The sequence below is a fragment of the Mauremys mutica genome, chromosome 23 (genome assembly GCF_020497125.1).
Source record: "Mauremys mutica isolate MM-2020 ecotype Southern chromosome 23, ASM2049712v1, whole genome shotgun sequence".
Lineage (NCBI taxonomy): Eukaryota > Metazoa > Chordata > Testudines > Geoemydidae > Mauremys > Mauremys mutica.
In genome coordinates, this window is record NC_059094.1 from 11,209,809 (window position 1) to 11,236,443 (window position 26,635).

Consider the following 26,635-nt stretch of genomic DNA (forward strand, 5'->3'; position numbering starts at 1 on the left):
GTTTTGGTGGGTGGGGCTCGGGGGCCCCACGTGGGCTGCCACCGACCCAACTCGGGAACGGCCGCGCTGCGGGCGGAAAGGGCCGTGCCCGGCTTGCTGCCCTGCTCGGGGGGCTCCCCCGCGCCCCCAGCCCCGGGCATGGCCGGGGAGAGCCGGCTGGCGGAGCGCGCGGGGAGCTACTGGCAGGACCCGCTGGCCATGGCCATCGCCCCCGGCAAGCCGCTGCCCGGGCCCCAGGCCCGCCGGGGCAGCAGCGGCAGCAGCAGCCCCCGGAGCCGGGCGCTGAGCGTGGTCTGCGTCCTCAACGAGGGCTCGGGCGAGTCCCTGCCGCTGCGCTGCCTGCGGGACGCCTGCCGGGAGGCGCGGGCGGAGCTGCAGACCGTCCCCTTCGGCACCCTGGCGCTGGGCGACCCCGGCCCCCTGGACCGCTTCTACAACGCCGGTGAGCTGAGCTGCGCCCGGCCTCAGCCGGCGGGGAGGGCGGAGGAGGCTGCAGCATTCGTCAGCCCCCCCGGATCTGGGGCGGGGGGGAGTCACACTCCCCATTTCTGTTTGCAGCCCCCCAGCCTGGGAGCTGCTGCAGCCCCAGGGCTGTCAGTGGTGGGTGGGGGTGAGGGAGGGGAGAGAGCAGGGCTGCTTCTGGGTATGCCCCCTCTCCCCCCCCCCGCGCCAGCTGCTGGCAGATGAAATGGGCCTTCTCCTTCCTGGAAATCATCCAGCCCCTGGAGCAAGCTTCAGTAAGGCTGTTATCAGCTCTGTGTGTGGGGGTGTGTGTTTGTACACCTCTGCCAGGTTGGAGTGGGAACTGCTCATCTGTGTGTCATAGGCCCCGTGTTATCTCCCTGGGGAGATTCTTCTGGAGCTCCCATGGCAGGAGCCTGGCCTTCCGGAACAGAGCTCAGAGCTCCATCCCAAGGGAAGTCCCTAGATAGTGATCGATTCTGTGTAATATTTAGCACCCTCCATTTCTAATGCCCACAAACAGCCTTGCGCAGGGGCGCTGGGACAGTTTTTATAGTGGGGGGGGTGCTGAGAGCCATTGGACCTAACTGTATATGATGGAAACCACTTCAAGCCAGGGGTTGCGGCAGTGCCCCCAGCACCCCTACTTCCAGCACCTATGATCTTGCATTATTAAAATGAGGTTTGTCTGTTAAACGAGGGTAACAGGTGTTTGAATGTTTGCAGAGAGCCTAAGTGACTTGCCCAAGGAGAGATCAGTGAGCAAAGGTGTGTGAGCGGTGAGATTAGAACCCAGCTCACCTGATTCCCTGTGCTGTGCTCTAAGCACCAGACCCTCCTGCCTGTTTCCTCCTCCTTATTGTCTTGTTTACTGTTTCCCTGCCGTCTTGAGGAAAGAATGGCGAACCTTCATTGCTTTATTACACAGATCCCGGCAGCTCTGGTTGTTCTCTGCTCAATTAGCATTGCGGGATGGTGCTGCCTGGAAGCAGACAATAAAATATCCCTTCCAAACTCACAGTCCAGAGGAGAGTGAGTGTGTGTGTGTGTGTGTGTGTGTGTGTGAATTTAGTAGTAGGGTGACCAGATGTCCGGATTTTGGGTCTTTTTCTTATATAGGCTCCTATTACTCTCCACCCCCATCCCGATTTCTCACACTTGCTGTCTGGTCACCCTATTTAGTGGCGATGAAAGCTACCAGGAGAGATGCAACATAAACCCTGGCAGTGCCAACCACCGCAATCCTGACCAGGCAGGGGATGTCAGAGGGCTTCCAGTCTCAATGGAGAGAGCCCCTCAGATCTGCACATGTCCACAGACCCCGTGTGCGGATCGGATGCGGATACCAGATTTTGTATCCACGCAGGGCTCTGTCAAGGGACTAATCGTTCTCTGGCCACTCTGCTGCAGCTACTGGTTGTGCCACCTTCTCTGGACTGTGGATTTTGCTCTGGCGTTTATTGTCACATGTCGGAGAAGCTGCTGGAGCATCTCCCTTCACTGGCTGTTTTTCTAAAGGAGATTTTCTAGATCGACCAGGAGCCAGTTCAGGGAAGTTCTCTGGCCTGTTATGCAGGTGGCCAGATTGGGTGATCACAGTGGTCCCTTCTGGCTTTATAATCGATGAATGTCTTTTAAATCTGCTCTGGGGGGAGGCGGTTTTATTCCAGCCTGCTAGACTCCTCACCGCAGGGGTGGCGAGCTCCGTGCACGCCCTTCCAGGACCAATCAGACGGGAGAGCCTGGCCCTTTAAGGAGGGCTCCGGGGTCAGAAGCTACCGGAGCAGAAGGATGTCAAACGATGTGGAAATAACTTGTGCAGTGTGGTCACTGACTTCCTGTCAGTCTGAGGTTTCCTCACCCGACATCTGTGCTGCTCCCGATTCCTCTGGAGCAGAGGAGGGACCACAGCCTCCCGTGGCTGGGGGGAGGGTGGCTTGGATTTGGGCCCTTGGGATTGGGTTAGGGAACTGGAGGAAAAGATTCCTCCCCTCCCCCTTGGAGAGGTTAGGCAGGGGGATGTTCTCTGCTTAATGTGATTTATTCTGTCTGAATGGTCCCATCTCACCTTCAGCCTCTGTCGCCTCCATTCCGGCTTCAACGCAGGCAGCCGGGCTCGGGGGAGGAAACGCTGTTTTATCGATAATGCCGGGAGGTTGGCTGGCAGCCTTGTGAGACAGAGAGATCCCAAGGTCAGAGTCTGGCTAACCCACGGGCAACGCTCCTGGCCAGCCGAACGAGTCGGTTGTTCTGGCGTGTGCCCTCCAGCGCCGCGCCGCTGGCCAGAGTCACTAACTGGAGCGGGCACAGGGACAGGGGACTCAGGAGTCCTGGGTTCTGTCCCCGGCTCTGACCTTGGATAAACCATACCAGGGCCTGACTTTTCAAGAGCCGCTGAGCACTCATGACTCTGCTTGAAGTCAATGGGAAATGTGGGTCCTTGGCACCTCAGGAAATGGGGCCCTTAACCTTTCTCTGCCTCAGTTTCTCCTAGTGGTGCTATAAAACAGCTGGACCTCAGTGTGCAGGCAGGTTGCGAGGGTTGAGGTGCTGCTGTTTTTTGTTACCCCTTTGATGGTGAAGTGCAAAATGGGTTGTTGCATGGTCACTGGGGGTGCCTCACAGTATCGGTGATATTCGCCCCCGGTTCTGTTCTAGCTGCGGGTCCGGGGCGGCGTCTGGCTTTTCCTGGTCCACCAAAACGGTCTGTAAAACCTGCCTGCGCGTATGTGTTGCAATGATCGGCCTGCCTGGCTACCCCGGGGGAGATGGGCCCGGGCCTTTAAACAGCCTGCGGCGGGTTCGGTCCCCTCTGTCAGCTGTCGCTCGGCTCCCCTGGAGGGAATGTGAGATGGATGGAGAGATGAAGCAGTGACACTGCTGCCTCCAGGAGCCCTTGGCTGGTGAAGCATCCTCATAAAGGAAGGCCTGTTCCTTGCTGTGCTGAGTAATTGGGCTTGGTGGTTTATGCGCAACAACCAGGGCAGGCAATAGGATTTGCAGGGCTCCATGTTGCAGGGGATGGAGGAGAGCGGTGAGGCTGCACTGAGCGGTCTCTGGCCAGGAGAGGTAGCGATCAGGCTGAGGGTGAGACCCGGCATCGGGGGTGAGGGACGTGCCTAGTCACCTGCCCCGTGGGCTGGTCCTGATCACGTCCCCTTTATCCCCATCGCCAGGACATTCCAAACCTGCAAAGTGAGTCTCCTTGCTATTCCCTAGGGCTCAGGGGAGGGGATTGAGGGAGATTCCCCAGCGCCCCAGGCCTGTCCTCAGCTGCACGTCGGTGCGTGAAAGGCCGTGAGCGATGTCGGCTGGTGTCTGATGGTCCCTTGTTCCTTCCCCGCAGATGTGGCCGTGGTGGAAGTGAGCAACTCCTTGTGCCAGCCCTCGCTTTTCTACCACCTCGGGGTGCGGGAGAGCTTCAGCATGACCAACAACGTCCTCTTGTGCTGCCACACCGACCTGCCGGACCTGCAGGCCCTCAAGGTGAGCGGGGGCGGTGCCCCTCTGTCTGGCTGTGCCCCTCTGTCCCGCAAGCCGCGTCCGAGCTCTTAGCCGCCGCGTGTGCGAGAAACGGCCACGTGGGCCGGGAAATGTCTCTGGTTACCCGTGGGAGATGGAAACGTTAGGGAGGTAAAATCAGGTGGTTAGAGCAGCGGATTGGGAGCCAGGATGCCTGGGTTTGGCCTCTGCTTGGCCCCCCATCATGTCGCCGCTCTGTGCCTCAGTTTCCCCATTTGTAAGTCCGGAATGGCAGTAATTCCCTCCCTCAGAGGGCCGAGGCCTTGAGATAGGAAGCGCCAGATGAATGCAGCTCCCCATGTCCTTTGCAAAAGCTGCGTGGGCTACTTTGACTGTGGGTGCTCCGCTGAGCCCTCGGCACTCGCCAGCACCTTGGAATCAGCGGGGGTGCTCGACTGTGAGCTGGCAGGGTAGCAGAACAGGAGGAGGCTGCAGACACCCTTGCACCGTAGCGTGATCCCTCCTCATCGTCCGTCTCCTGTGATAAGGAAACGCCTGGGCCTGGAATGTGGCACGAGGAAACTGGCAAGAGCAAGCTCAGCTGATCCAAACACTGGACTTTTTGAACTTGCTGCTTATTACTTGTATTACGGTAACACCTAGAAGCTCTCACTGAGACCGAGGCCGTATTGTGCAGGTGCACAGGATGCAGTCCCTGCCCCACTGAGCTGACAGTCCCAACAGACCACACCCAGGGTGGCGGAGAGAGAGTATTTTCCTTTTTTTTTGTATAGGAGGGGAACTGAGGCCTACAGAGACAAAGTGACTTGCCCAAGGTTCACCTGGGGCAGCAGTAGCAGAGCTGAGAACTGATTGCAGATCTCCCGAGGCCCAGTTCGGTGCCTTAGCCCCAAGCCCATCCTTCCTCCCCTGGGTTGAAACGATGCCTGTACAAAAAGCAGCGTTCTGAACCGGAACTGAACAGCTAATCTGAATGGCAGCAAAACAAATGGGATTTTGAACAAAGATTAGTTGGATGTTGGGGGGCTAAGCATTTTGTTTCCGGTCATTGGTCAGGCGCTTAGGAACGCTTACTGGCTCTGAATGCATCTGTTCTGGGCCATCCCGGTGCATCTAGCCCTAGTGGGCTGTTGGGAATCTTAAAATCCCCGTCTTTCCGATTACCCGTATGCTTCTTTCTCTTGCTTTGTTTCCAGCATGGAAACTGCTGCTGCAGTCTCAGGAACCATTAGACAGGAGCGCTTTCTGCGGCCCCAAGCCCTGGAGGCTTTCCCTGGGATACAGCCCCCATCTCTAACCCTGGCAGTGGGAGAGAGCTGCTGCAGCAGCAGTGGCGTGACTATAGAAACTGGGTGCAAGACAGCAATCGGCATGCTGTGATTTTTAGAGTCTCTAGTGTATGGGGACCTCTCAGAGATAGTCACGAATCCTCTGTCCTGCTGGGAATAAACCCTTAACAGCTGGGGAGGGACAGGACAAGCCGCCCCTGCGTCAAATCAGACGCATATGTTCTGAGAGTCTCTCTGCGTCACTTTCACCCTATCACCTTTCAGTACCTCGGCCCAGTGCTGGCAACTAGCCCTGCTGCTTTGGGGAAAAATTGGACCTGAAATGTCAGCTCGGCGGAGCCTTTTGGCCCTGGTCCAGGATCCAAAGCCCACTGAAGTGGATGGAAAGACCCCCTGCCCCCCCCCACTCCAATAAACTTCGGGTCAGGCCCCAAATATAGTAACTGCTTCGGACTCTTCAGCCACTAGATGCCTTGGTGCTTTTAGGAAAAATGCCCCTGTCCCTATGAATTCCTAAGCCCCACATGTTCCCATGACCTCCCCTCCGTAGGCGGCACTGACCCAAGCACTGTATTTAGGGTGCACTTCTGACCCACGCAGGGATTAAAGGGCACTCCAGTGCCAGGCTGCGGGGGGGAGGGAGCGTACAGCAAATGGCTGATCTGCTGCTTGGCTGTAAAATGCAGGCTGCCTCCTTTCCAGGCTCTCCCCTCAGTCACCCTGAGCCAGCAAAACGTTAAAGGTGTTTTTCCCACTAATGAAACGATCCCTTACTAATGACCTATTCTGCAAACACCCTCTGCTTCCAAAGTTGGGGCTGCACTCGTACAGGGCGAAGGTTCAGACCCAGCCAGATCCCACCAGAAACAGATGCGTTTTTCCGTTTCCCCTGAGCTCTGTTGCAGTTCGGCTGTTGGCGCGAGAGAACCGAGCCCGTCCCTGAAAAGGTCTAGTGGTGTTGGAAGTGCTGGGCCCTAGTGAATTTCTCTGTCCCGGTGTGTCCTCCTGCTGCCCATCACCGTGGTGTCTCACCACCTACCATGTAAAATAGATTCCCAAAATGGCTCGTTTCAGTGGCTAACATGCTCCGTGTCAGTTGATGGACAGCTAAATATCCACCCTCTCTCTCTCTAGGAGGATATCTGCCAGAAGAACTCGGTAAGTGTAATTTACTTTCTTTGAATCCAATTTTTTTTTTTTTTTTTACTTTGTCTGTTTATGCTCATTTCTTCTCTCACGCATACCCCCCTCAATCCTCGCCTCTAGCCGCCTCCCTGTTGTTCCAGTTCCGGGTCCAGCCCTGGCCTGTCGCACCCCCTGTCGTTCCAGTCCTGCCATTTTGGAAACAGCTCTGTCAATGCAGCTTAGTGCTGGTTCACATGCTGCACCCTTCCCCCCGCCGCCGCCCCCGCCCCCCACCTGCTGTTCCACATGAGCAGAAACAGGCTGGGAAGGACAGAGAGCCCCCCAGCCCCCCGTGCCCCAGACTCAGTAGCAGGGAGCTGATCACATGAGACGTGCCCAGCTGAATCTTCCAGCAGGTCCCTGCTCTCTGCACCTGGTTTGCTGTCAGGCAGAGATGGCGGGGGGCAGCTAATGATGGCTGAAGCCCCCAAACGTGTTCCTGCCCGTGACCTAAAGCCCAGGTTCAGCTGCTCCTCGGTCTCCCCAGCCCGATGATTGCACCCCCCTGGAAGACGCAGGCTTAGCTTGGGAAAGCAAGGCTGCAGCTTTCTGGCTGCGCGAGGTGGGCACAGGCTCCGGCTGGGGTGTGGGCACCTTCGTTCACCACCACCTGCCTCTGCTCAGATGCCCAAACTCCCCTCGGCCTGAGAGCTACGGATTACCCACCCCCGCCCCTGGGCCTGGCAATACCCTGGCCCCAAGGAACCTGCTGGGCGAGGGCCTGAGGTAGGAAGCCTTTCACGTTTCTCGTCTGCTCGGGGAAGTGGTTTCAAGCCGTCTGCTGTCAGATGGCAACAACTAATGAGCGGCCTTACTGCTTTTCAATGGGGTGTTAACTCTGGAGCTTACTAATGGCTATTTAAATGCCAAGGTTGTTTGAGTCTTTCACTGCTGATTGGAGAATGCAGCAAAGGAGAGGGACAGATTGTATTAAAAAGGCCTGTGCGGGCTGTATGGTACGTGACGTATTTCGGCCGCCCGAGTGGGCGGGGTTTGACCGGAGCTTGGGGAGAGTTCCCCTCCTCTTCCTTTCCCTGCTGTCTGGAGGATGTTACATGAAATGAGTTGGTGGGTCTCAGCACAGCAGCGTCTCTGTGGGGGACCCCGTGGTCTCCTCGCTGGCCATCTGGGCTGAGAGCCCTGGGAACGAACGGGCTGATGGGGGGGACGTGGGGGAGAAGCCCAGCCCCCTGACTCCTGGCGCCCCGTCTCTTCCTGGCAGGACTGCTGCGGCACTTACACCTTCATCCCCTACGTGGTGACGGCCCAGAACAAAGTCCTGTGCTGCGACGCCAGCACCATGAAGTGCCTGACCGAGCTCTTCCAGCCCAGCTTCAACGTGGAGGCCTTCTTCACCCCCCTGGTGGGGCGTCTGACCAAGCTGCTGGAGGCTACCCCCACCAACTCCTGGTACCGCACTGCCCGGCCGAGCGCACTCGGGGGAGGAGGGGGGGTTCAGTGAGGGCAGGGCACGGCCCCTGGAAACCGGCTCCAGCCGCAGCCCAGGGGGTTGAGTGGCAGTGCCCCCGATCAGTGAGCTTGAGAGGGCAGGCCCTTACCTCCCACCACCATTGCGGGGAGCCATCCCTGGGCCCAGCTGGGGCTGGCACCGAGAGGCAGGGACATAAATACAGCGCTGGGGGGTTAGAACCGGAGGGGGGGTGGGATGGCACCACCCAGCTCCGAATGTGATGGCCCAAAGCGGATGGAAGGCAAGGGAAAGACTCCTATTGACTTTAGCCGCCTTTGGCTCAGACCAGAGGTGGGCAAACTACGGCCCACGGGCCACATCCGGCCCGCGGGACCGTCCTGCCTGGTCCCTGAGCTCCCGGTCAGGGAGGCTAGCCCCCGGCCCCTCCCCTGCTGTCCCCCCTCCCCCGCAGCCTCAGCGCCCCACACCCCCAGGGCTCTGGCCTGCTGCTCCTGCCAGGCAGCGTGGCGGTGTGGCTGGCTCCAGCATGGTAAGGCGGTGAGGAGCGGGGGGTTCTGGGGGGTGGTCAGGGGACAGGGAACAGGGGGCTGTTGGATGGGGTGGAGGTTCTGGAGGGGGCGGTCAGGGGACAGGGAACCGGGCCAGGGGTTGGATAGGCATGGGAGTCCCAGGGGGCCTGTCAGGGGGCGGGGGTGTGGATAGGGGGCAGGCAGTCAGGGTGCAGGGGGAGTTGGATAGGGGGGCAGTTCCTGGGGGGCAGTTGGGGCGGGGGTCCCAGGAGGAGATGGTCAGGGGACAAGGAGCCGGGGGGGGGATGGGTCAGGAGGGGGGAAGTCAGGGGGCGTGGAAGGGGCTGGGGGCCAGGCTGTTTGGGGAGGCACAGCCTTTCCTACCCGTCCGTTCATACAGCTTTGCAACCCCGATGTGGCCCTCGGGCCAAAAAGTTTGCCCACCCCTGGCTCAGACCCTGCTCCCCTGGGCGAGGATCCCCCGACGTCCATCGCTGGTTTCGCTTTTATTCTGGCTTGACCTGCCAGGGTAGCGCTGAGGTCAGCCCTGCACAAAGAGCCAGGAAAACTGCCCAGCCTGGGCTCAGCCTGCCCCTCCTCCAGGGCGCCCGGACCGCCGTCTGCGTCTGCGTGCCACTCTCAGCGCATCGCCGCCATGGAAGGAACTAATGACAGAACGCAACTCTCCCCGGGCGAGTGGAATTGATGGCCAAGCCCATGGAGAGTTGCCGGCCGGCCCGGGGGGGACAGGAATGCAGGACAGGGGGATTAGTGCAGTGCTGTGCCCCTGCGTGGGTCATTGGCAGCACTGACTGAGCCTGCCACCGCTGGATCTTAAAGCAGCCTGCTCTGAGTGCCATCTGTAGTAGCCTTATCGCCGGCTGTATGTGGCCCAGCCACCACTAGGGGGGGCTCGAGCGCTGCACTGAGCAGGCTGGTTCTGGCCAGGGAAGCACCTTCGGAGGTCCCAGGTTTGATTCCCGCAGCCGATGACCTGCCCAGGGCGTGGTGTTACGAGGGGTGGCCCGTGCAGGGAGCTGGGCTGGGTGGATGTGCGTCACTGTGCTCTGGTTGCCAAGAAGGCTAACGGCATTTGGGGCTGTATAAGTTTGAGCATTGCCAGCAGATCGAGGGACGTGATCGTTCCCCTCTATTCGGCATTGGTGAGGCCTCATCTGGAGTACTGTGTCCAGTTTTGGGCCCCACACCACAAGAAGGATGTGGATAAATTGGAAAGAGTCCAGCGAAGGGCAACGCAAATGATCAGGGGGCTGGAGCACATGACTTATGAGGAAAGGCTGAGGGAACTGGGATTGTTTAGTCTGCAGATGAAAGCAGCTATCAAATCCCTCCTCATTCTTCTCAACTACTTGAAAGGGGGGTTCCAAAGAGGATGGAGCTCGACTGTTCTCAGTGGTAGAAGATGACAGAACAAGGAGTAATGGTCTCAAGTTGCAGTGAGGGAGGTCTAGGCTGGATATTAGGAAAAACTTTTTCACTAGGAGGGTGGTGAAGCACTGGAATGGGTTCCCTAGGGAGGAGGTGGAATCTCCTTCCTTAGAGGTTTTTAAGGTCCAGCTTGACAAAGCCCTGGCTGGGATGATTTAGTTGTGGGTTGGTCCTGCTTTGAGCAGGGGGTTGGACTAGATACCTCCTGAGGTCCCTTCCAACCCTGATATTCTATGATGAGCTTCCCCAGCCTGCGAAGTCCAAGGCTCTCCTCTCCCTCCACGAGAGCCGGGTTCTCTCAGCTGCCCAGCACTGTTCTCGGTGAACGGCCCCAGTGATTCCAATGGGAGTAGTGGCAGAGTAAAAGGTTGCTCTCCAGAGCAATGGCCCCGTCCGCTGGACGTCGTGGTGTTTCAATGCTCAGGCGTTGCCTTGAGCTCTCTGCGCCTTGGGAAGGTGCTGGTTGGAGCAGGCACCGTACAAGTTTCAGACATGACCACTCCAAGGAAACAGGTATTCTGCAAACTGGGCTTTTCCCTGCACTCCTCAGCCCCCTGCCCGTATGGGAGTGGCGCAAGCTAGGGGCAAACCAATGGGCTGCAGCCACTTTAAGCTGTTTAAAGGCATTTTCTTTCTCCTTTTTCTGTCCTCCATCCACACTGCAAAAATAGAGGTTGACAAACCTTTCAAGACGGAGGCTCCCCGCAAGTCCCCAAGCAGGCGGCAATCCTGTTTCCAGTTAAATAGCCTGAATTTCAGAGATTTGCGCCTATAAGTCTCACTCCCGTTGCAGGGTGTTAAGATTTTAAGGCCAGTAAATCTAGTTTCCAGGAACAGGAAGGGCTGGTTCTGACAAGGGTCAGCGAGATTGATCTGGGCTCTAGCGCAGCTCCGCTGACCGCCCCAGCTGTGAGCCTTGCATCACGCTGTCTTCTTGCATCCTTTGTGGGGAGGAGGAAGACCTGTTTCTGGGGCTGGAGCTGCAGAACTGAACTGTGGTGCAATGACTCGGGCATAGTGCAATTTCCTGCCTTTTGAGATGGGTCAGCCTCCGGAGATAGCAACAAGGGGCCCTTCTGCCTCCTGCTGGGGGGGATTCTCAGTCATGGCAATGCAGGCTGGGTTGGGGAGGGGTGGGAAACGGGGCTGGGATGATGGGTGTAGTAGGAAAGACCGAGGGCTGAGAGATGTCGTGGGGGGGGGGGTGCTTCCAGGCTGGTGCAATCTGCCTTCCGGAGCCTGCAGGCTCTGCTAGCCCAGGGGCCTGCTGCCTGCTCCCTGAGACGCCTGCTGAGGCTGGAGGTGTGGAGCGCTCCCAGGGGAGCCAGCGCGGGGCTCTGGGGGACGATGATGGCTGGGGAACCAGGGGGCGGGGGGAGCCCTGCAGTCACGGTTCGCTGTGAAGGCCTGGGGAGCCCCAGCGCTGGGCTGTGGGGGCTGCAGCTCTCAGCGCCTGGGTCCCCACTGCCACTAGAGAGGGACTTGAAGGAAGTGAAACTAGGGGGGAAAGGGGCTTTGTGTCACCCCTCCCCCAACTCCCCGCCCCTCCCGGCTCAGCCCCACCCTAGTCTGAGGTCCCCTTTCTGACCCCTTTTAGGCACTCCCGGGGCCGGGCCAGTTCCCTGCGCCAGGCAACGGGGCTTCCACCCTTTTCCAACTCCACCTTCCAGGAGACTTCACTGCCAGGGGGAGACCTTCCTAGTCTATGTTCTCCACAGCCCAGCTCGGCTCCATCTGCTGCTCGTTCTGCCCCCTGGGGCCCACCCCAGACGCGCCCTCCCTCTTGATGAGAGGTAGCGCCCTTCAGATACGTGGTCTCCCTTGTCCTCTATCTTGGTGGAGGGGCTGAGGGTTGAGTGGGCCATGGGAACTCGCCTCTCACGTGGGATAGGTGAGACTTTGTCCTGCGGATAACCAGAGTCCTCCGACCCCAGGGCTGTCAAGCCGGCCCCTTCCACTACCACTGAGTGCCCCCAGGGGAGACTGGGTAATTGTCCAGGACAAAGGCTCCTGCCCCATCAGGCCTATGATCCAGGAGTGGCTGCACTCAGCTCTAAGCATGGTGGTTTTCCAGCGGCTATTTCCGGGAGACGATCCGCCGGGACATCCGCAAGGCCCGGGAGATGTACAGCGGGGAGCAGCTGAGCCGGGAGCTGGCCAACATCCAGCAGCGCCTGGACAGCGTGGAGCTCCTCAGCTTGGACATTGTCATGAACCTTCTCCTGTCCTATCGGGATGTGCAGGTGAGCCGCCCCCGGCCTGCGCCAGTGGGACGATGGGGGAGGCGGGCGGTGGCTGGGTCCTCGGAAGGAAGCGTGGCCTTGGGAGCACCAGCCCAAGCTCACTGGAGATGGCTGCAGAGGTGGGGTCACTGCCTGGGATGCCATGGGGTAGGCCCTGGGTCACAGACACCATGTGCAGCGCTGGCACGTGGCTCTCCAAGGGGGAGCTGGTCCCAGGATGCAGAGCCCCCATCCTCGGCCAGCAGAATCAGAGCGCTTGGCAGGTGTGTCGCTGCAGCCGGCTGCCCAGCAGGCCTGGCTGTCACTAAGGCGGTGGGTGGCCATGCTGGAAGAAAGGTCTCCTGCAGGACACCGGGGTTCTGCAGGCTCCACTGCCTGCCCTCGCACAAGGGCCGTTTCCTCGAGTGCACCACGACCTCCGGATGCGTGGCGCAGAAGGAGCTGCAATCCTGAGTTGGGTGGTTTGCCTGCCCCACTGCCGAGCCCCCTGTGCTGCGTCAGGCCCAGCCTGTCCCCCCCGGGACCTCCCGTGGGATGCGGATGGCAGCCTGCTCTGCCTGACCCCCCGGCTTCCTCGGCAGGACTACGACGCCATCATCAGGCTGGTGGAGACGCTGCAGGCCCTGCCCACCTGCGACGTGGCCGAGCAGCACAACATCCGCTTCCACTACACCTTCGCCCTCGAAAGGTGAGACGCTTCCTTGGGCAGGCGCAGGGCCCGTTCCCAGCCCCCCGGGGCGCCGAGCACCTTCTGCTGCCAGTGGAGCCGGTGGGCACCTGTCGCGCTGGGCCGGGTGCTTGGCAGGGGAAGGGTGAGGTGTCCTGTGTGTGGACGCTGCGAGGATCGAAGCCTGAAATCCTCCCTCCGCTGGGCAGCATCCGAGCAAGCTTCTGCCAGGCTGCCCCTGCCCTGTCTGGGGATAGGAGGGGAGATCAGCCCTCGGCCTCGGCAGCGACAGAGCACAAAGGGGGCGTTCTATCCCGCTGGGCCGAGAGCCATTGGCCCGGGGAGCGGAGCTTGGCCCCCAGCTCTCTCTCTGATGCGCCTCTTTGGGGCGTTTGCTCGTTGTGCCTGGCGGCGCAGCTGAGCACGCACATTATCTGGGCAGGCGGAACCAGCCCGGGGACCGGGAGAAGGCCCTCTCCGTGCTCCTGCCGGTGGTGGAGAGGCCAGAAGGGGCAGCGCCTGACCTGTACTGCATGTGCGGCCGCATTTACAAGGACATGTTCATCGGCTCCGGCTTCACGGACACGGAGAAAAGGGACCAGGCCTATTACTGGTGAGAGCCGGGGCTGGGGGCTCTCCGGCGGGGATGGGGTGGGAGGCCCGTGCCGGGGACACTGGGGTGGGCTCCTCAGGCCAGTGGGGTTTTGAGCACAGACACGGAGCATGTGCACTTGGCTGGGTGTGCAAAGGGCTGAGTGTGCAGCCACTCCTGAGCGTGTGCGTGGGTCTGTGGGCTTTGCTGGGTTCTGGACGCCTGGGGCCCCAGGTTCAGTTCCTGGAAGGGCCAATGTAGAGGCAGATAAACTGAGTTTATGGAGTCTTCTGGATGAGACCTTACAGCCTGTCTGGAGCAAGTGGATATCAGAGACACACACACCCTTGTCACCTTGAGAGTCCTAGGTCCCCTGGCATTGGGATTAAAGCCCCTTCCCTGCACTGCCATGTATCGGTTGTTTGCTGCCCACCACCCCAGAGGTGGCTGCATTTCAGTGGTGCTGCCTGGGATCCGGCCGGGTGACTGTTTTGTCACTGGCATCTCTGCATGTTTGAATTCCCCAGGTACAGCAAAGCCTTTGACACGGAGCCGAGCCTCCACTCTGGGATTAACTCTGCCGTCCTGCTCATAGCAGCTGGGCACCAGTTCGAAACCTCCGTGCAGCTCCGGCAAATAGGTGAGTGGCTCTTCCCCTGCCCCTTTTGTCCGTGGGTAAAGGCCCACAGGCCTCTGGGGATTATAACGGGCTCTGCCATAGGCCTGGCACGGCCTGGACGATGGCCCAAGGAAGGGTTGTGAGGTGTGTGGGGTTTATGGGTTTGTCTCCCTTGCACTCTGTGGCCAGATGAGTCACTGAGGGGGTCCCTTGGAATTCAGGGGGTCCCTGTCTGTCCCGGCTTCTCTCCCACGTCCTGGTCAGTTCAAGTGGCAAGGGAAGGGGAAACTTCATCTGCTAGAGACGGGGGGACGTTCTTTGGTTTGGGGTGCGGGTGGGAGCGCTGAGCCATGGGGGTGGGGGAGAGAGCGTGGAGTGGGGCTATGACTGGGCGGGGCGGGGCCGGAGGGGCTGGCGTGGGAGCAGGGGTGAGCCGAGGGGATGGGGGAAGGCAGAATGGGGCAGGGTGGTGGCCGGGTGGGCCACCGCCCTGCCCTCAGCGGTGAAGAGGAACCTTCCCCCCCCCCCCCCCAGGCGTCAAGCTGAGCTGCCTGCTGAGCAATAAGGGCAGCGTGGACAAGATGCAGCATTACTGGGACGTGGGCTTCTACCTGGGCTCCTGGATCCTGGCCAACGACCTCAGCAAAGTCATCCGGGCCTCGGAGAAACTCTACAAGCTCAATGCTCCCCTCTGGTAGGTGGCAGAAGTGCCAGGCCCCCCCGAGCCCATCGGGGGCCCCCAAACAGCAGCCCCCTGCCTGTGCCTTCAGGAGGGGAGCTCTGCAAGGGGGGGGGGGGGCGATCGGCGTTTCACTCTCAGGCTGGGTTCAGCTTGGCCAGCTTCTGGGGTAAGGGTCTCCTCTAGGGGCCCCTTGTGTGGGAGGTTTCACGCGGGCCTTTGGGCTTTCCCAGTGACCCGCGGGGGAACGTCTCCATCCTGGGCACGTGGGGGACGGCACGGGAGGCCTGTCAGCACCCAGAAGCCGTTTCCGCAGTGCGGTGTCCCTCCCTTCCATCTCACGCTCTGCCCTGGCTGTCCCTGCAGGTACCTGGCCTCCGTCATGGAGACCTTCCTCTTGTACAAACACTTCAAGACCTGCCCGGAGATCAAGACGCCCAAGCAGGAGCAGGCTGACTTCTGGATGGGCTTCCTGCTGGCGTCCTGCCAGCCCTTCGTCTCCACGGAGTGCTGCCCGGTGAGGAGCCCGCTGGCGCTCGGCGCGGCTGGCTCGGTGCGGCGGGTCGGCGCCGTGCGTTGAGTCCCGTCGCGCCGCTAGAGCTGCCTCCGGCCTGGCGCCTGCCGACAATAAGGGCGGGTGAGGGCAGAGTTAGCCCGGGTGATGGGTGCCCAGGTCGGAGCATGGGATGGGTGGGTGGGGGAGAGAGGGGACTATGGGCCACACCCAAGGAAAAGCCCAGCCAGCTGTGTGGTGAAGACAGGCCCGGCGGCTACCTTCGCCCCGTCGCCCTGGTAACAAATCAGACAGGTGTGCAGGAGCCGGGGCTGATGGTGGCCAGCTGGCTTGTGGGTTTCAGTCACCAGTGCTGCTGCGTAGGGGTCTGGAGCAGGCTCCTGGCAGCAGGGGGAGAGCAGAGCCTGGAGCTGACCCTTTGCAGGTTAAAATGCCCCCCCGGGTTCGGGGGGCGTATCAGGGAGGGACGCTGGGGGCTCCAGGAGGGGAAGCAGGATCCTTGGGTGAAAGGAGAAAAATATCGGCATTGATTGGGGTCCTCACCCCCAGCCCCGTCACGGGGTCCCCTTCCTCCAGCCCCCTGGGGCTGCAGTGGAAGGAGGCAAAGACCCCCCACACCAGCCTCTCTCTGCCCCCCTTCCAGGTGCTGATTCTGGAGCTGACCAAAGTCCTGCAGCCAGCCCAGCTGACGGTGCGCAGTTGCGAGGCTGAAAAGTCGGTGACGCTGTGCCACGTCTGCCCCACGGAGGAGGTAGGGCGGCTCGGAGCCCAGGGAGCGAGAACACCCCTTTGCCGCCCCCGATGGTGACGACTTTCTGGGCTCCTGTTGTTCACGCTGCGTGTTTTTTTGGGGTTTATTTTCCCCCTAGAGAGGGATCTCCAGCTGGACCTTTCCGGCTTCCTCCATCCGTGGAATCAGGTGAGGAGTTTAACTCTTTGGTTGCCCCTTGGGGTAGCCTCTCCGTCAGCCTAGGCGCTCCCTGGTTAGCCTGCGTCCACCCGGAAATCCTCTCCTCCCCCAGCACCCTCCTTGCACTGTGGAAGTGTCCACCTTGGTTCCCATGCCCAGGGCTAGTTGGGAGTGTGGGGGGTCCCGTAGTAGGTGTTGGCTTCCCCAGCTGCGTATGGCACAAGGAGCCAGAGCGGGACCTGCCCGTGGGCAGCTGGGGAGGTCCTGTGCTGCCTGGCAGAGCAGATTCCAAGGGCCATGGCATAGCAGGTTCGTTCAGTGACCAGCCCCCCAGCGTCCTCTGAGAGGCTCCCCAGCCCTGCAGGGGTGGAGTGGGGGGCACGGAGCATGGCTGGCCCCGAATGCTCTGTGAGTGTCACCCCAAGGGGACTGGCGTGGCAGGGAGGAGGCTTCCCCAGTGTGGGGGGAGCCCTGTTAGCTGGAGTGCCAGCCCCAGAGCTCTGGATGTGCCCGCACCCCTCCCCAGCCCACCTCTAGGGTCTGCAGCCCCATGGCTCCTGCTGACGGTGCCGCCAGCCTGGTGAGGGGCCTGTGCCAAGCTGCAGGAGCAGAGCAGCCCATGAGCACACTGGAGCCGGGGGGGGAGGGGGTTCTGGGGTGAGGCTCGGGTGGGAGCAGCCCCCCCCCGCCACACTCACTGTGGGGTGTGGGGCCGGCCTCTCTCTGTCCAGCATCTCCAAGTGCGACGGGCGCTGCTGCTTCCTGTACGTGCTGCACACGGCCGAGGACTTCCAGCTGTACTTCCCCACCCAGCACCACTGCCAGTGGTGAGTCGGGGGGGGGGCAGGGACCCCCCATGCCGCTGCTGCTAGTGGGTCAAGGGCACTGGGGTGGGGGAGGGGCAGGGACCCTCAACACTGCTACTGCTGGTGGTCGGGGGTGCTGGTGCTGGGGCAGGATGGGGAGGCAGAGGGACCCCCTAGCACCATGGCACTGGTGAGCTGTGGGGACGGGATAAAGGATCTGTCCCCTGACCCAGAGCCCCTGCTGGGGAGCGGGGAGCAGCTGCTCTGGGCTGTGTTTGAGGGGGGGAGGGAGCCGGAAGAGACACCTGTGGGGCTGCCCTAGGCCCTGCCCCACACATGGCATTGCTGCGTCTGCCCACGGGTCCCATGGATCTGCCAGCCAGCAGGGTCGGAGCTCTGCCAGGGTGGGTCGCTGAGCCGGTGTGTGGTGGTGGGGAGGTTCTCCAGGGCCCGTTGCCCAGCCTGGGAGCCCCCTGAAGGGGCCGGGCAGTGGGGCCACGCCTAGGCACGCTCTCCCTTCTCTGCCGGCAGGTTCTGCAAGCTGATTCACTCCTTCGTGGCTGAGCTGGCGGCGGGGGGCGAGGAGGCAGGCGACGGCCTGGACGAGGACCTGGAGGTGAGTGCCGGGGGCGGGCGTGGTCTCGCACTCGGCGCAGGCGTCTCTGGTGGATGCTGCGGAGCAGCCCCAGGGCACGGTGCAGCTCGCCGAGCTGGGGGTGCATGAGGGGCTTGGCAGGGCTAGCTAGCCTCAGGTGCTCTGACCCTGTTCTGGCCTGCGCAGTACGACTACGAATACACGGAGACGGGCGACAGGGTGATCCTGGGCAAGGGGACCTACGGGGTCGTCTACGCCGGGCGGGACCTCAGCAACCAGGTGCGCATCGCCATCAAGGAGATCCCGGAGCGGGACAGCAGGTAGGAGCCGCGGAGGGCGGGGCGGGGTGGACCCCTCTGTCATGTTTTGGGGGTCAGACCAGTCCGAGGCTGGGTCGCCCTGAGTGCCCCGTAGCTCCCAGCCAGCAGACGAGCATGCCCTGCGTGTCGGTGTGTAAAGTCCAGCCAGGGTATCGAATCCAGAGCGAGATCCCTGGGAGTCTTTTCTAGGCCAAGGACTTTGGCAGTGTCACCTCCTCCGAGACTGGTGCCCCCATTGTGCAGAAAGGTACCAGGGAGTCTCCATGCTGGTCTATCCCCCCGCCGGCGCTTTCCGCGATGCACACGGGTCTGCCCCTGCAGCCTCCTCTGTGCCAGCGCGTGGCCAATTGCCTGTGATTGCAGCTGGATGGAGACGCCGGGAAGCAGCCTGCTTCCCCGCTCCCCAGCCGTGTCCGCTTCGAACACGTTTTAGTTCCGTGTTTCCTACCTTTGGGGGTTACCGTACATGCCCCACGCAAGAATATCAGAGATCAGGGTGTTACCAGTTTGCTGATGGCCCCTCACGCGACCCCCATTAGGTACGGATCCGACATTAGTGAGCTGGGGTATGGCTGAAACTCCCTGCCTAATACCAGTGACCCTCAGGCAGTGGGTCCTGCCCTCCCCTTCCACGCCCACTGGGAAAGTCGGGTACCCAGCAGCATGGTGATCTGGGGCCCTGGGGGTGGGGGCGTGGGAGGTAGATGAGCGTGACTTGGTGTGCAAGAGTCCCAGTGTGAGCGCACTAGTGTCAGGGTGGATGGGCCCCCGCCTGGTCCTTGGCGTGGTTCCCGCCCCGCTGGGAGGGGGTGGCCTTGCTGAGTGTGGGGCACTGCAGCCCCATTGTCCAGCCCCCTGGGAGGGAGCCGGCAAGCTCGGCCCTTTACCCTCACTTCCCCGGTTCCCGCCGTGTAGGTACTCGCAGCCCCTGCACGAGGAGATCGCCCTGCACAAGCGCCTGCGGCACCGGAACATCGTCCAGTACCTGGGCTCCATCAGCCAGGACGGCTTCATCAAGATCTTCATGGAGGAGGTGCCGGGAGGTAGGCGAGCGCCCGCCCGCCCCAGGCTGGGGATGCCGAGGAGAGAGGCGGCCGAACCTGGGGCCTCCTGCACAGAGCAGGGTGCCCCAGCCAGGGGACGTGCTGCCGTCCAGCTGGCCTGTCTGGGCTGTCGCAGACCCCACGTCCCAGGCCAGTTGCCTCCTGCCCTTGGTGGCCCTTGGCTCTAATGTGGCCTGGGGTCTTCTCGGGGGTTCATAGCGGCCTCGCATTGCTTCCCGTAGCCCATTACGGCTCCTGCCCCGCCCAGGATGCCCCATTCTGAGCCAGCCCTGGGCCTGGGGTGTGACGCTGGGGCTCGGCAAGGCGGGGCCGGGGGGCCCCTGTGCTGGGGCGTGGGGGCTCGGGGTGGGCACGCAGGCTCAGTGGGGTTCCCATCTCCTGCCCCGTCCCCAGGGAGCCTCTCGTCCCTGCTGCGCTCCAAGTGGGGGCCCCTGAAGGACAATGAGCCCACCATCGTGTTCTACACCAAGCAGATCCTGGAGGGGCTGCGCTACCTGCACGACAACCAGATCGTCCACCGGGACATCAAGGTGAGGGCGTCGGCTGGCCCGTGCGATTGCGGGCTGGGAGAAACGGCAGCTGACTAGGGATCACCCAGCTTACGGGGCCCGGGGCCTTCCCCGGACTGGAGGGGAATGGTGGGCTAATTCTGGGTCTCCGCCACCCTCAAGGCTGCTAGCCGGGGGCTGGGCTCTGTGCTGAGTCCCAGGATGGTTTCCAACACCTCAGTGGGCTGCTCCGGGTCTCCGCAAAGCCGCCGCTGTCCCAAGCAGGGCCCCGGCCTGCCCCCCGCTCTGGGACTTCTAGGGCATCTGGTCTCACCGCCCCCTCCACCTCTCCTGGCCGCACAGATGGGGTGGATCCACCCTCGACCCCCCAGAGCGGGAGCGAGAGGCATTAGCGGATCTGGGGCGGGGGGCACTCGCCTCGGGAGGATCTCCACAGCTGTGACCTGTTCTGATTGGGGGGCGGCGGTTGACAGGGAGACAACGTCCTTATCAACACCTACAGCGGGGTGCTGAAGATCTCTGACTTCGGGACCTCCAAGAGGCTGGCTGGGATGAGTCCCTGCGCCGAGACCTTCACAGGTGAGGGGCTCTGCTGCAAGCCCCCCGCATTGGGTTACGCCATGCTGGGCTGTGGGAAGGGGCCATTCGCCATCTCCCCCCCCCCCCCTCCGATGGGGGACACTGAGGCCCAGTGCCAGGCACAGGGGCATCCTCAGGACGTGGCAGGAGGGGAGGGAAGGGGTCCCCGGCCCATTTGGGTTTGGGAGGCGCTCGCTGGCTGATCTGGGGCAGGCGGGGGGCGTTGGGGGCCGGCTTCCCTCGGTTGCTCTGGTCTCTTTCCAGGTACCCTGCAGTACATGGCCCCGGAGATCATCGACCAGGGCCCCCGAGGCTACGGGAAGCCGGCCGATATCTGGTCCCTGGGCTGCACCATCATCGAGATGGCCACAGGCAACCCCCCGTTCTATGAGCTGGGCAGCCCGCAGGCCGCCATGTTCAAGGTGAGGATGGGGCTCGCTGGTACCGTCGGGGGGGGAACTGACCAGGCTCCCCTCTGAGCGTGGGGGCCGGCGGGGGAGGGTTATGGCTTCCCCCACTACAAAAGGGGGGAGTGAGTCTCACTGCAGCTCCCGGTGGCCCAGTCCGGCCACCATAAGCACTGACCGGCCCCTCGTTGGCCGCCTCAGCAGAGAGACCAAGGCCTGACTGGGCCATGGGCTAAGGCCCATTGGGTGACGTGGGGGAAACTGGTGTTGTGTGGGGGGGATGAGCCATGGGGCAGTGCCCCTCTGGGCCCACTCCCTGCTAGGTAGGGACGGGGGGCCAGGGTTCTGTGATGGCCCCTCCCTCATCTCCCTCTCCAGGTGGGCATGTTCAAGATGCACCCTGAGGTGCCCGACTCCATGTCGGGGGCAGCCAAGGCCTTCATTCTCCGGTGCTTCGAGGTGGATCCGGATAAGCGGGCGCCCGCCGCAGCCCTGCTCCAGGAGCCCTTCCTGACCGCACCCAGCAGGAGGAAAGCCAGGAGCCAGGCTGTGCCAGCTGCAGAGGGAGGTGCACCAGAGGCGGGTGAGCTAGGAGGGAGGAGAAGGACATTGGGGATGGGGGGGAGCCTTGGGGGGCGGGGCAGGAGCAGGAGATGGGGGGAGCCCAGGGGCCCCCGGTGGGAGGGGGGCAGGACATGGTATCTTGCAGGCGGGCTGCATTCCCGGGAGGAGCCGAAGTAACCAGCCCTGTGTCTCTGCAGCCAGCAATCCTGCCCCTGCAGCAGAGGGGGCCAGCGAGGCCAGGAACCCCTCCTTGCCCTTCCAGGCCCCCAGGACAGCTGCCAAGGCAGACAGCAGCTCGCCCGCCCACGTCTCCAGCGAGGTGGCCCAGAGACGCAGCTACCTGGGGTATGGCTTCCCTTCGGGGGGGAAGGAGGGGCAGGCTCGGGAGGAGCCGGGGGATGGGGGGAGGGGGCATAGGGCCACCCACTGCACCCAGCAGCACGTCTGGACACTGCGCCTCCAGCCTGGTGGGTACATTCCCCACTAGTGCCCCCTAGCCACACCCTGGGTGTGGGGCAGCCCCATGCCCAACCATTTATCCCTGGCTGGGTTTCCTGACCCCTCCCGGAGGGCGCACGGTCTCGGGGCGGTGGCTGTCGAAGGGGAGCCCCCTGCCTTAGGGGATCAAGCAGCCAGATGTGCCCCCCAAGGCCTCCCCCAGCCCCTCCTACATGTAGGGCCAGACCCGACCGGTGGGGGGGCAGCAGGCTGGGTTTGTAGGGCAGGGATTGGGCGACACCTGGTGGTCAGCAGCTGTCGCTGCAGCTGAGTTTTATGGGATTTCACCTCCAGCTCCAGCACCCACCGGGCGGATGGGGCAGGCGAGTGGGGAACGCAGGCTCTGCTCTCCAGAGCGCCCTGCTCCCCGCAGCCCCGTGACGCAGGGGTATCTGACGAGCGGCTGCTCCATGGGCGTAGCAGGGCTTGTTCCTGGTGTTCCCAGAGCCCGGTTTACCAGCTGGCAGCCGGAAGCTGCTGCTGTGGCCGATGGCAGGGGCCTGGGGAGAGAGGTTGTTGGGAGGGTTTTTTTTTTCCTGGGATTCTTAGTCCAGGGAGATTCAGATTGAATGACAAACCCCACAGCTGTCCCTGGGTGTCCCTCAGTCCCCAGGAGGGGGATCTGCAGTGCACAGGGATGGATGCCCCTGAGTCTCCCTGTCCCACCAGCCCGAAGGGCCTGCAGTGCTGTGGGGCGGCTCCCCCTGGAGCATATGAATTCCTGCTGCCCCCCAGAACAGCTTGGCTGCCCGGGGCGGGTGTGTGGGGACCGACTGGGCTGCTCGTGTTTCCGCTCTTCCAACCCGCCCCTTTCGCCGCGAGCCCCAACGCTCTGAGTGTCCGGAGGTGCATATCCCAGAGGGCTGGACGGGCAGCAGAGCCGGGGGCCCCAGGCGTCCTTCCCATCCCAGGCTCCACAGTGGGTCAGCTGCAGTCCTGGATCCGCTCTTTAGCACAGGGCTGCCCCCCCGCAGTGCCCAGGCTTCCCCCCCACACACCCACAACTCCCGTCTCCCCAGGCCTGCCGAGGAGCCAGCTGGGGTGGATTGCAGCAGCTCCCCCGTCCCCGAGGAGAGCGGCGGCATGTTCCTGCTGAAGAAAGACAGCGAGCGCAGGGCCACCCTGCACCAGATCCTGACGGAGGAGCAGCCCAGCATCGTGGCCGCCTTGGCGGAGGCCCAGAGCCAGGTCAGTGCCGGCCCCTCGAAGGCTCGGCAGCCAGGCCCAACCCCTCCCCTGCACGGGGCAGACAGCACGCGGCTCCGACCCCTCTGCGGCAGGTCAGGGGCTAAACTCCCTGCACCGGGCTGGGGGCTGCTCATTCAGCCTGGCTCCAGAGGGGGGGTCTGCAGTAGCTTTCTGGCCTTTGTCCTTTTCCCGGAGCCCGTAACGTACGACTTCCCTCCACTCACTCGCTCTGGCTCGGGGGGTGTCTGAGACCCCTCCCTCGGCCAGCCCCGCCTTGCCCAGGTGCCCTTCGGAGGCTGCCCGGGCGTGGGAGCCCGTCTGCTCTCGCGCCCCCGGCTGAGCCGTTCCCTTCCCTGTTCAGAGCTGGGCCGGAGGGAGGCTGTCCTCGGAGCACATCGTCCAGCTGGTGTCCTGCCTCAAGAGCTACATCCGCTCCCCCAGCCGCCGGCAGCTCAGCCAGGACCTGCTGGGGCTCCAGGCCCCGCTGCGGGCGGAGGGCCTGAGCCTTCACCACGTGCAGGTGCCGCTCTTCTGCTTCCAGGACACGGTGAGTACTCGGCTGGCCACTTCTCCCTCCCCCCCTGGCCCAGGACCTTTAAAACTCAATTGCCCCAAGTACTGAGCACCCACTGCCTTTAACGCCTTCACTGCTGGCCTCTCCTGGGCAGTCACAGGAGCATGGTGGGTGTGGCCAATGAACCAAGGGGGCGGGGCTTGTGTAATCCCAGGCCTGGTGGGGACCCCAGAGGGGGTCGCCCCTCGGGGCTGGCGGTGGGGTTGGCGTGGCAAGGTCTCCGGCTGGCTCCAGTGCCGGCGCGGCCCATCCTCTCCCATCCCTGCAGGTGAAGCAGCTCCTACGGCAGCACCAGATCAAGCCGCACTGGATGTTCGCCCTGGATAACCTCATGGGCCAGGCCGTGCAAGCAGCTTTCACCATCCTCGGGACAGGTGCGTTGGCAGGCGGGTGGGGGGAGCTGTTTGGTGGCCCTGGTTCCTGTTCCGCTTGGATCCAGCCCTACAGGGAATCGGGGCCTGGCCGGGTGGCAGCTGGCTCCCTAGCGGAGTGGCAGTGGGTTTGCGGCTGGGGCGGGGGTCCCATTGGAGTGCTTTGGGGTGCTGCTAAGGTAACTCTCCGTATTGGGACTGTATATAGAGATGGCAGCAGGAGGCCCCCCCCAGGGCCCTCAGACCCAGCTCTCTCCACCCCATCAGCTGGCAGAACCCCTGGGCCCCTGCCCGCGGAGTTCTGTGCCCGAGGCCGCCGGGCATGGCCCTCCCTGGCTCCAGCAGGGAGATTTCCCACCAGGAACCACGGGGCACCTGCCCGGGCATAGAGCCCTGGGAGAACAGAGGCAGCCAGATGCTACCACTTGTCCCACCCCTGCCCGATGCCCATGGAGCTGTGGGGCTGCACTGACCCCTAGGGCTCACTGCCCTCTGCCCACCGTCCCTACGCCAGGCCAGCCACCTCCCCGCTCACCTTGTTTCTCCCGCGCTTCCAGAACTCCGGGTGAAGCCGCAGCGTCTCCTGGGCAAAGCCCATGAAGGTGGCAGCAAAGAGGAGGTGGAGGAGGATCCAGAGGCGCAGGTCTGCAGTAGCCAGCCCAGCGTGGGGAGGGGCAGCGTGGACACCCCAAGTTCTGGTGTTGGCAGCGGCACCAGCACCGAGCTGGGCTTCCGTACCGCCCCGGCGGACTCCCTGCCACTCCTGGTGCAGCTCAGCCGCCTCCGCGCGGAGACGAGCAGGTAGGAGCCTGGCCCGCGTGGAGGGGAGCCTGGCCTGCAGCCGGCTATTGGGCCCAAGGAGCCGGGAGGTGTGTTCTGTGCCAGCCTCTGCCCGCAGGAGGGGGCAGCACCCCACAGCCACCCTCCTGGCCTGGATCCACACACCAGGGCGGTGCCACTCGCCCAGCCCAAGGGCATTAGGATCCACACTTGGGCTCCCAGCTGTGGTTCTGACGTGCCCAGGCTGGGGAGGTGGGGTGCAGTAGCAATCGCCCTCCCTACCCCCCCCCCCAGCATGGCCCTCGATTCCCAGCCCCTCTGCCTTGTCCCCCCGGCGCGCGTGGCAGGCTGCTGGAGGCATGGCTGGAGAAGGAGCGGGAGTGGCAGAGGCAGCTGCGGAGGGTGCTCCAGGCCGCGGAGCAGGAGGCCAGGGCTCTGCAGGGATCCAAGCCCCTAGGTGAGCGATGCCAGGACTCGCCGGAGCGGGGCGGGGGCAGCTCTGTGGGGCTGCTAGGGGCAGGGAGATGGGCTGGGCAGGATGGAACACACCTTGGTCTCCCCCCAGCTGACACATCGGGGCAGGGCCTGGGTCTCCCTCCGAGCCCCACGTTGGGGCCCATGTCTCTGGGGCAGCGAGGGGCTGGGTTTGTCTCCCTCGGGCCACCCATCTGGAGCCCAAAGACACGGGGGAGGCTGAGCCGCAGAGTCCTGGGGGAGGCTGACCCGGGTCCGAACCCTTCTGTCTGCACAGCCTTGGCCGCGCACCCCCGGGAGCCCCAGCAGGGGGTGGTGGACGCCCTCCTCGTTGACTGGTTACAGAGCCACGGAGCGGATGAGCAGGCGACCGAGACGGTACGTCGCCTGCGCTGTGCGAGCCAGGCCGAGGGGCCAGCCCTGGGCCCCGCCACGACCCCGGCCTTAGCCCTGCTGGGAGAGGGAGAGGCAGGCTCCAGCGGGACACCTCCCCCCCCCCCCCTTTCCCCCAGGCCCTGGTGGGGTGGGGGCCGGGGGCCTGGGCATAAGGCAGCTGGGTCTGGGGTGTCCTTCCCACACGCCCCCCCCCCCCCCCCAGCGCTCCAGCGGGGCGGCCCCATCCGAGCTCTGGCTGCTGCACCCCTCGCTGACCAGCTCTGCTGCCTGCTTTCGCCCCCAGTTCCTGCAGCACGGCTTCACCCTGCCCGACCTGCTGAGCTGCGCCACCCGCGACGACCTGCTCTACACCGGCATCAGGTAGGGCGGCAGGACGGGGAGCCAGGGCCGGTGCCCCAGCCCTCTTCCCCGGAGGGGCTCTGCAGGCTGGGCCCAGAGGCCACGCCTAGGGCTTGTCCCTCCCAGCCCAGCCACCATGGCTGTGGGGTCCGTGGAGTGATTTGCTTTGGTGAACCACGAATCCGTCCTAGGAGCCTGAGCAGACTCTGCCCTGGGAGCATTTCACTGCAGCTCTGCCCAGGAAAGACCCTGCGCTGAGTGGGGCCTGAGGCCCATGGAGACCATCCCCTCTGCGTGGCCCCGTCCCGTCCCCTGGGCGCCAGACAGAGGACAAGGCATTATTGAGGCTGTTTGCAGCCGGTGCGAAGGGGGGCAGGGGCGTGTCTCACTCGTCTCCGTCTCTCCCTGCCAGAGGGGGGCTGGTGTGCAGGCTCTGGGGAGCCATCCAGGAGCACCGGAAATCCCTGGCCAAGCAGGCGCAGCGGGAAGCCGAGTGAGAGACGGGGCAGCCACAGCCTCCCTGCGGCATTGGCCTCGCCGTGCCATGACGAGCACCCAGAGCTGATCGCCGCGTTGCCGCCTTCACGCCCTCGAGCTGGCAGGTGCCTCCCACCGTCGCTCTGCTGGGCGCCATGGCCCAGAACAGCCTCAGGCCCACGTAGCGAGCAGGAGAGCGGGGTCCTGTGCTGAGGGCCGGCTGCCGCCCTGCCCATCGCTCCCATGTGCCCCCCCAGCGCTGGCTGGCGAAGGAGGTGCCCACGCTGCTGCCTTGGCAGGAGAGAGCGGAGGCTGCTGCTGCAGCAGGACAGTGGGGCTTTGCTGGTGAAACTAACGGGACCGCGGGGGCCTCAGCCTCCCCCCCACATCGTGACTGTAACCTCCAGCAAGCTGGGAAGCACCCAAACCCTGCAATAAACAGCCTCCCAGCTGTGCCCCCGGCTCCCTCCTCATTTGGGCAGAATGGGGGGAGGGGCAGCACCCGTCTGCGAAGGGAAAATGAAGCCAGGTTCCTCCCACCCTGGATGGTGGTGGGGCAGGCTGTGGGCCTAGCCGCTGCTTGGAGTCCTGTCCCATCTCAGCCTAGGCTGGCATCCCTCGCCGTCTCCAAGGAGGCAGCACCCCCCCCCGGCTGTCTGAA

General features: G+C 63.2%; 1 protein-coding gene across 2 annotated transcripts; it reads left to right on the forward strand.

Annotated features, from left to right (window-relative positions):
- The first annotated feature begins 23 nt into the window (after positions 1-23).
- MAP3K6 (mitogen-activated protein kinase kinase kinase 6) lies at positions 24-26,429 on the forward strand. 2 transcript variants are annotated; one of them, XM_044997690.1, is made up of 29 exons: positions 27-442; positions 3,809-3,948; positions 6,369-6,392; positions 7,642-7,829; positions 11,884-12,052; positions 12,634-12,740; positions 13,162-13,332; positions 13,839-13,951; positions 14,465-14,624; positions 14,976-15,126; positions 15,767-15,874; positions 15,993-16,042; positions 16,765-16,860; positions 17,371-17,455; positions 17,621-17,754; positions 18,670-18,797; positions 19,212-19,348; positions 19,801-19,906; positions 20,171-20,328; positions 20,692-20,896; positions 21,075-21,222; positions 22,395-22,563; positions 22,925-23,110; positions 23,406-23,511; positions 24,066-24,309; positions 24,636-24,745; positions 25,040-25,140; positions 25,442-25,518; positions 25,910-26,429. In XM_044997690.1, exons 1-29 carry the CDS (start codon positions 139-141, stop codon positions 25,992-25,994), a joined length of 3,960 nt encoding a protein of 1,319 aa, XP_044853625.1. In that variant the 5' UTR covers positions 27-138; the 3' UTR covers positions 25,995-26,429. The 2 variants fall into 2 exon arrangements, 1 of the variants encoding a protein (XP_044853625.1); XR_006575070.1 differs by lacking the exon at positions 24,636-24,745 and having other exon boundaries at positions 24-442; positions 25,910-25,974.
- The last annotated feature ends 206 nt before the right edge of the window (positions 26,430-26,635 follow it).

What these genes read in the sequence shown, in the direction of transcription:
- MAP3K6 (XM_044997690.1), top strand. Translation starts at nt 139, where the DNA reads ATGGCCGGGGAGAGCCGGCTGGCGGAGCGCGCGGGGAGCTACTGGCAG. An exon ending in CGTGCAGCTCCGGCAAATAG is followed by an intron (nt 13,952 to 14,464) that starts GTGAGTGGCTCT and finishes CCCCCCCCCCAG; the next exon opens with GCGTCAAGCTGAGCTGCCTG. An exon ending in TCGTCCACCGGGACATCAAG is followed by an intron (nt 19,349 to 19,800) that starts GTGAGGGCGTCG and finishes GGCGGTTGACAG; the next exon opens with GGAGACAACGTCCTTATCAA.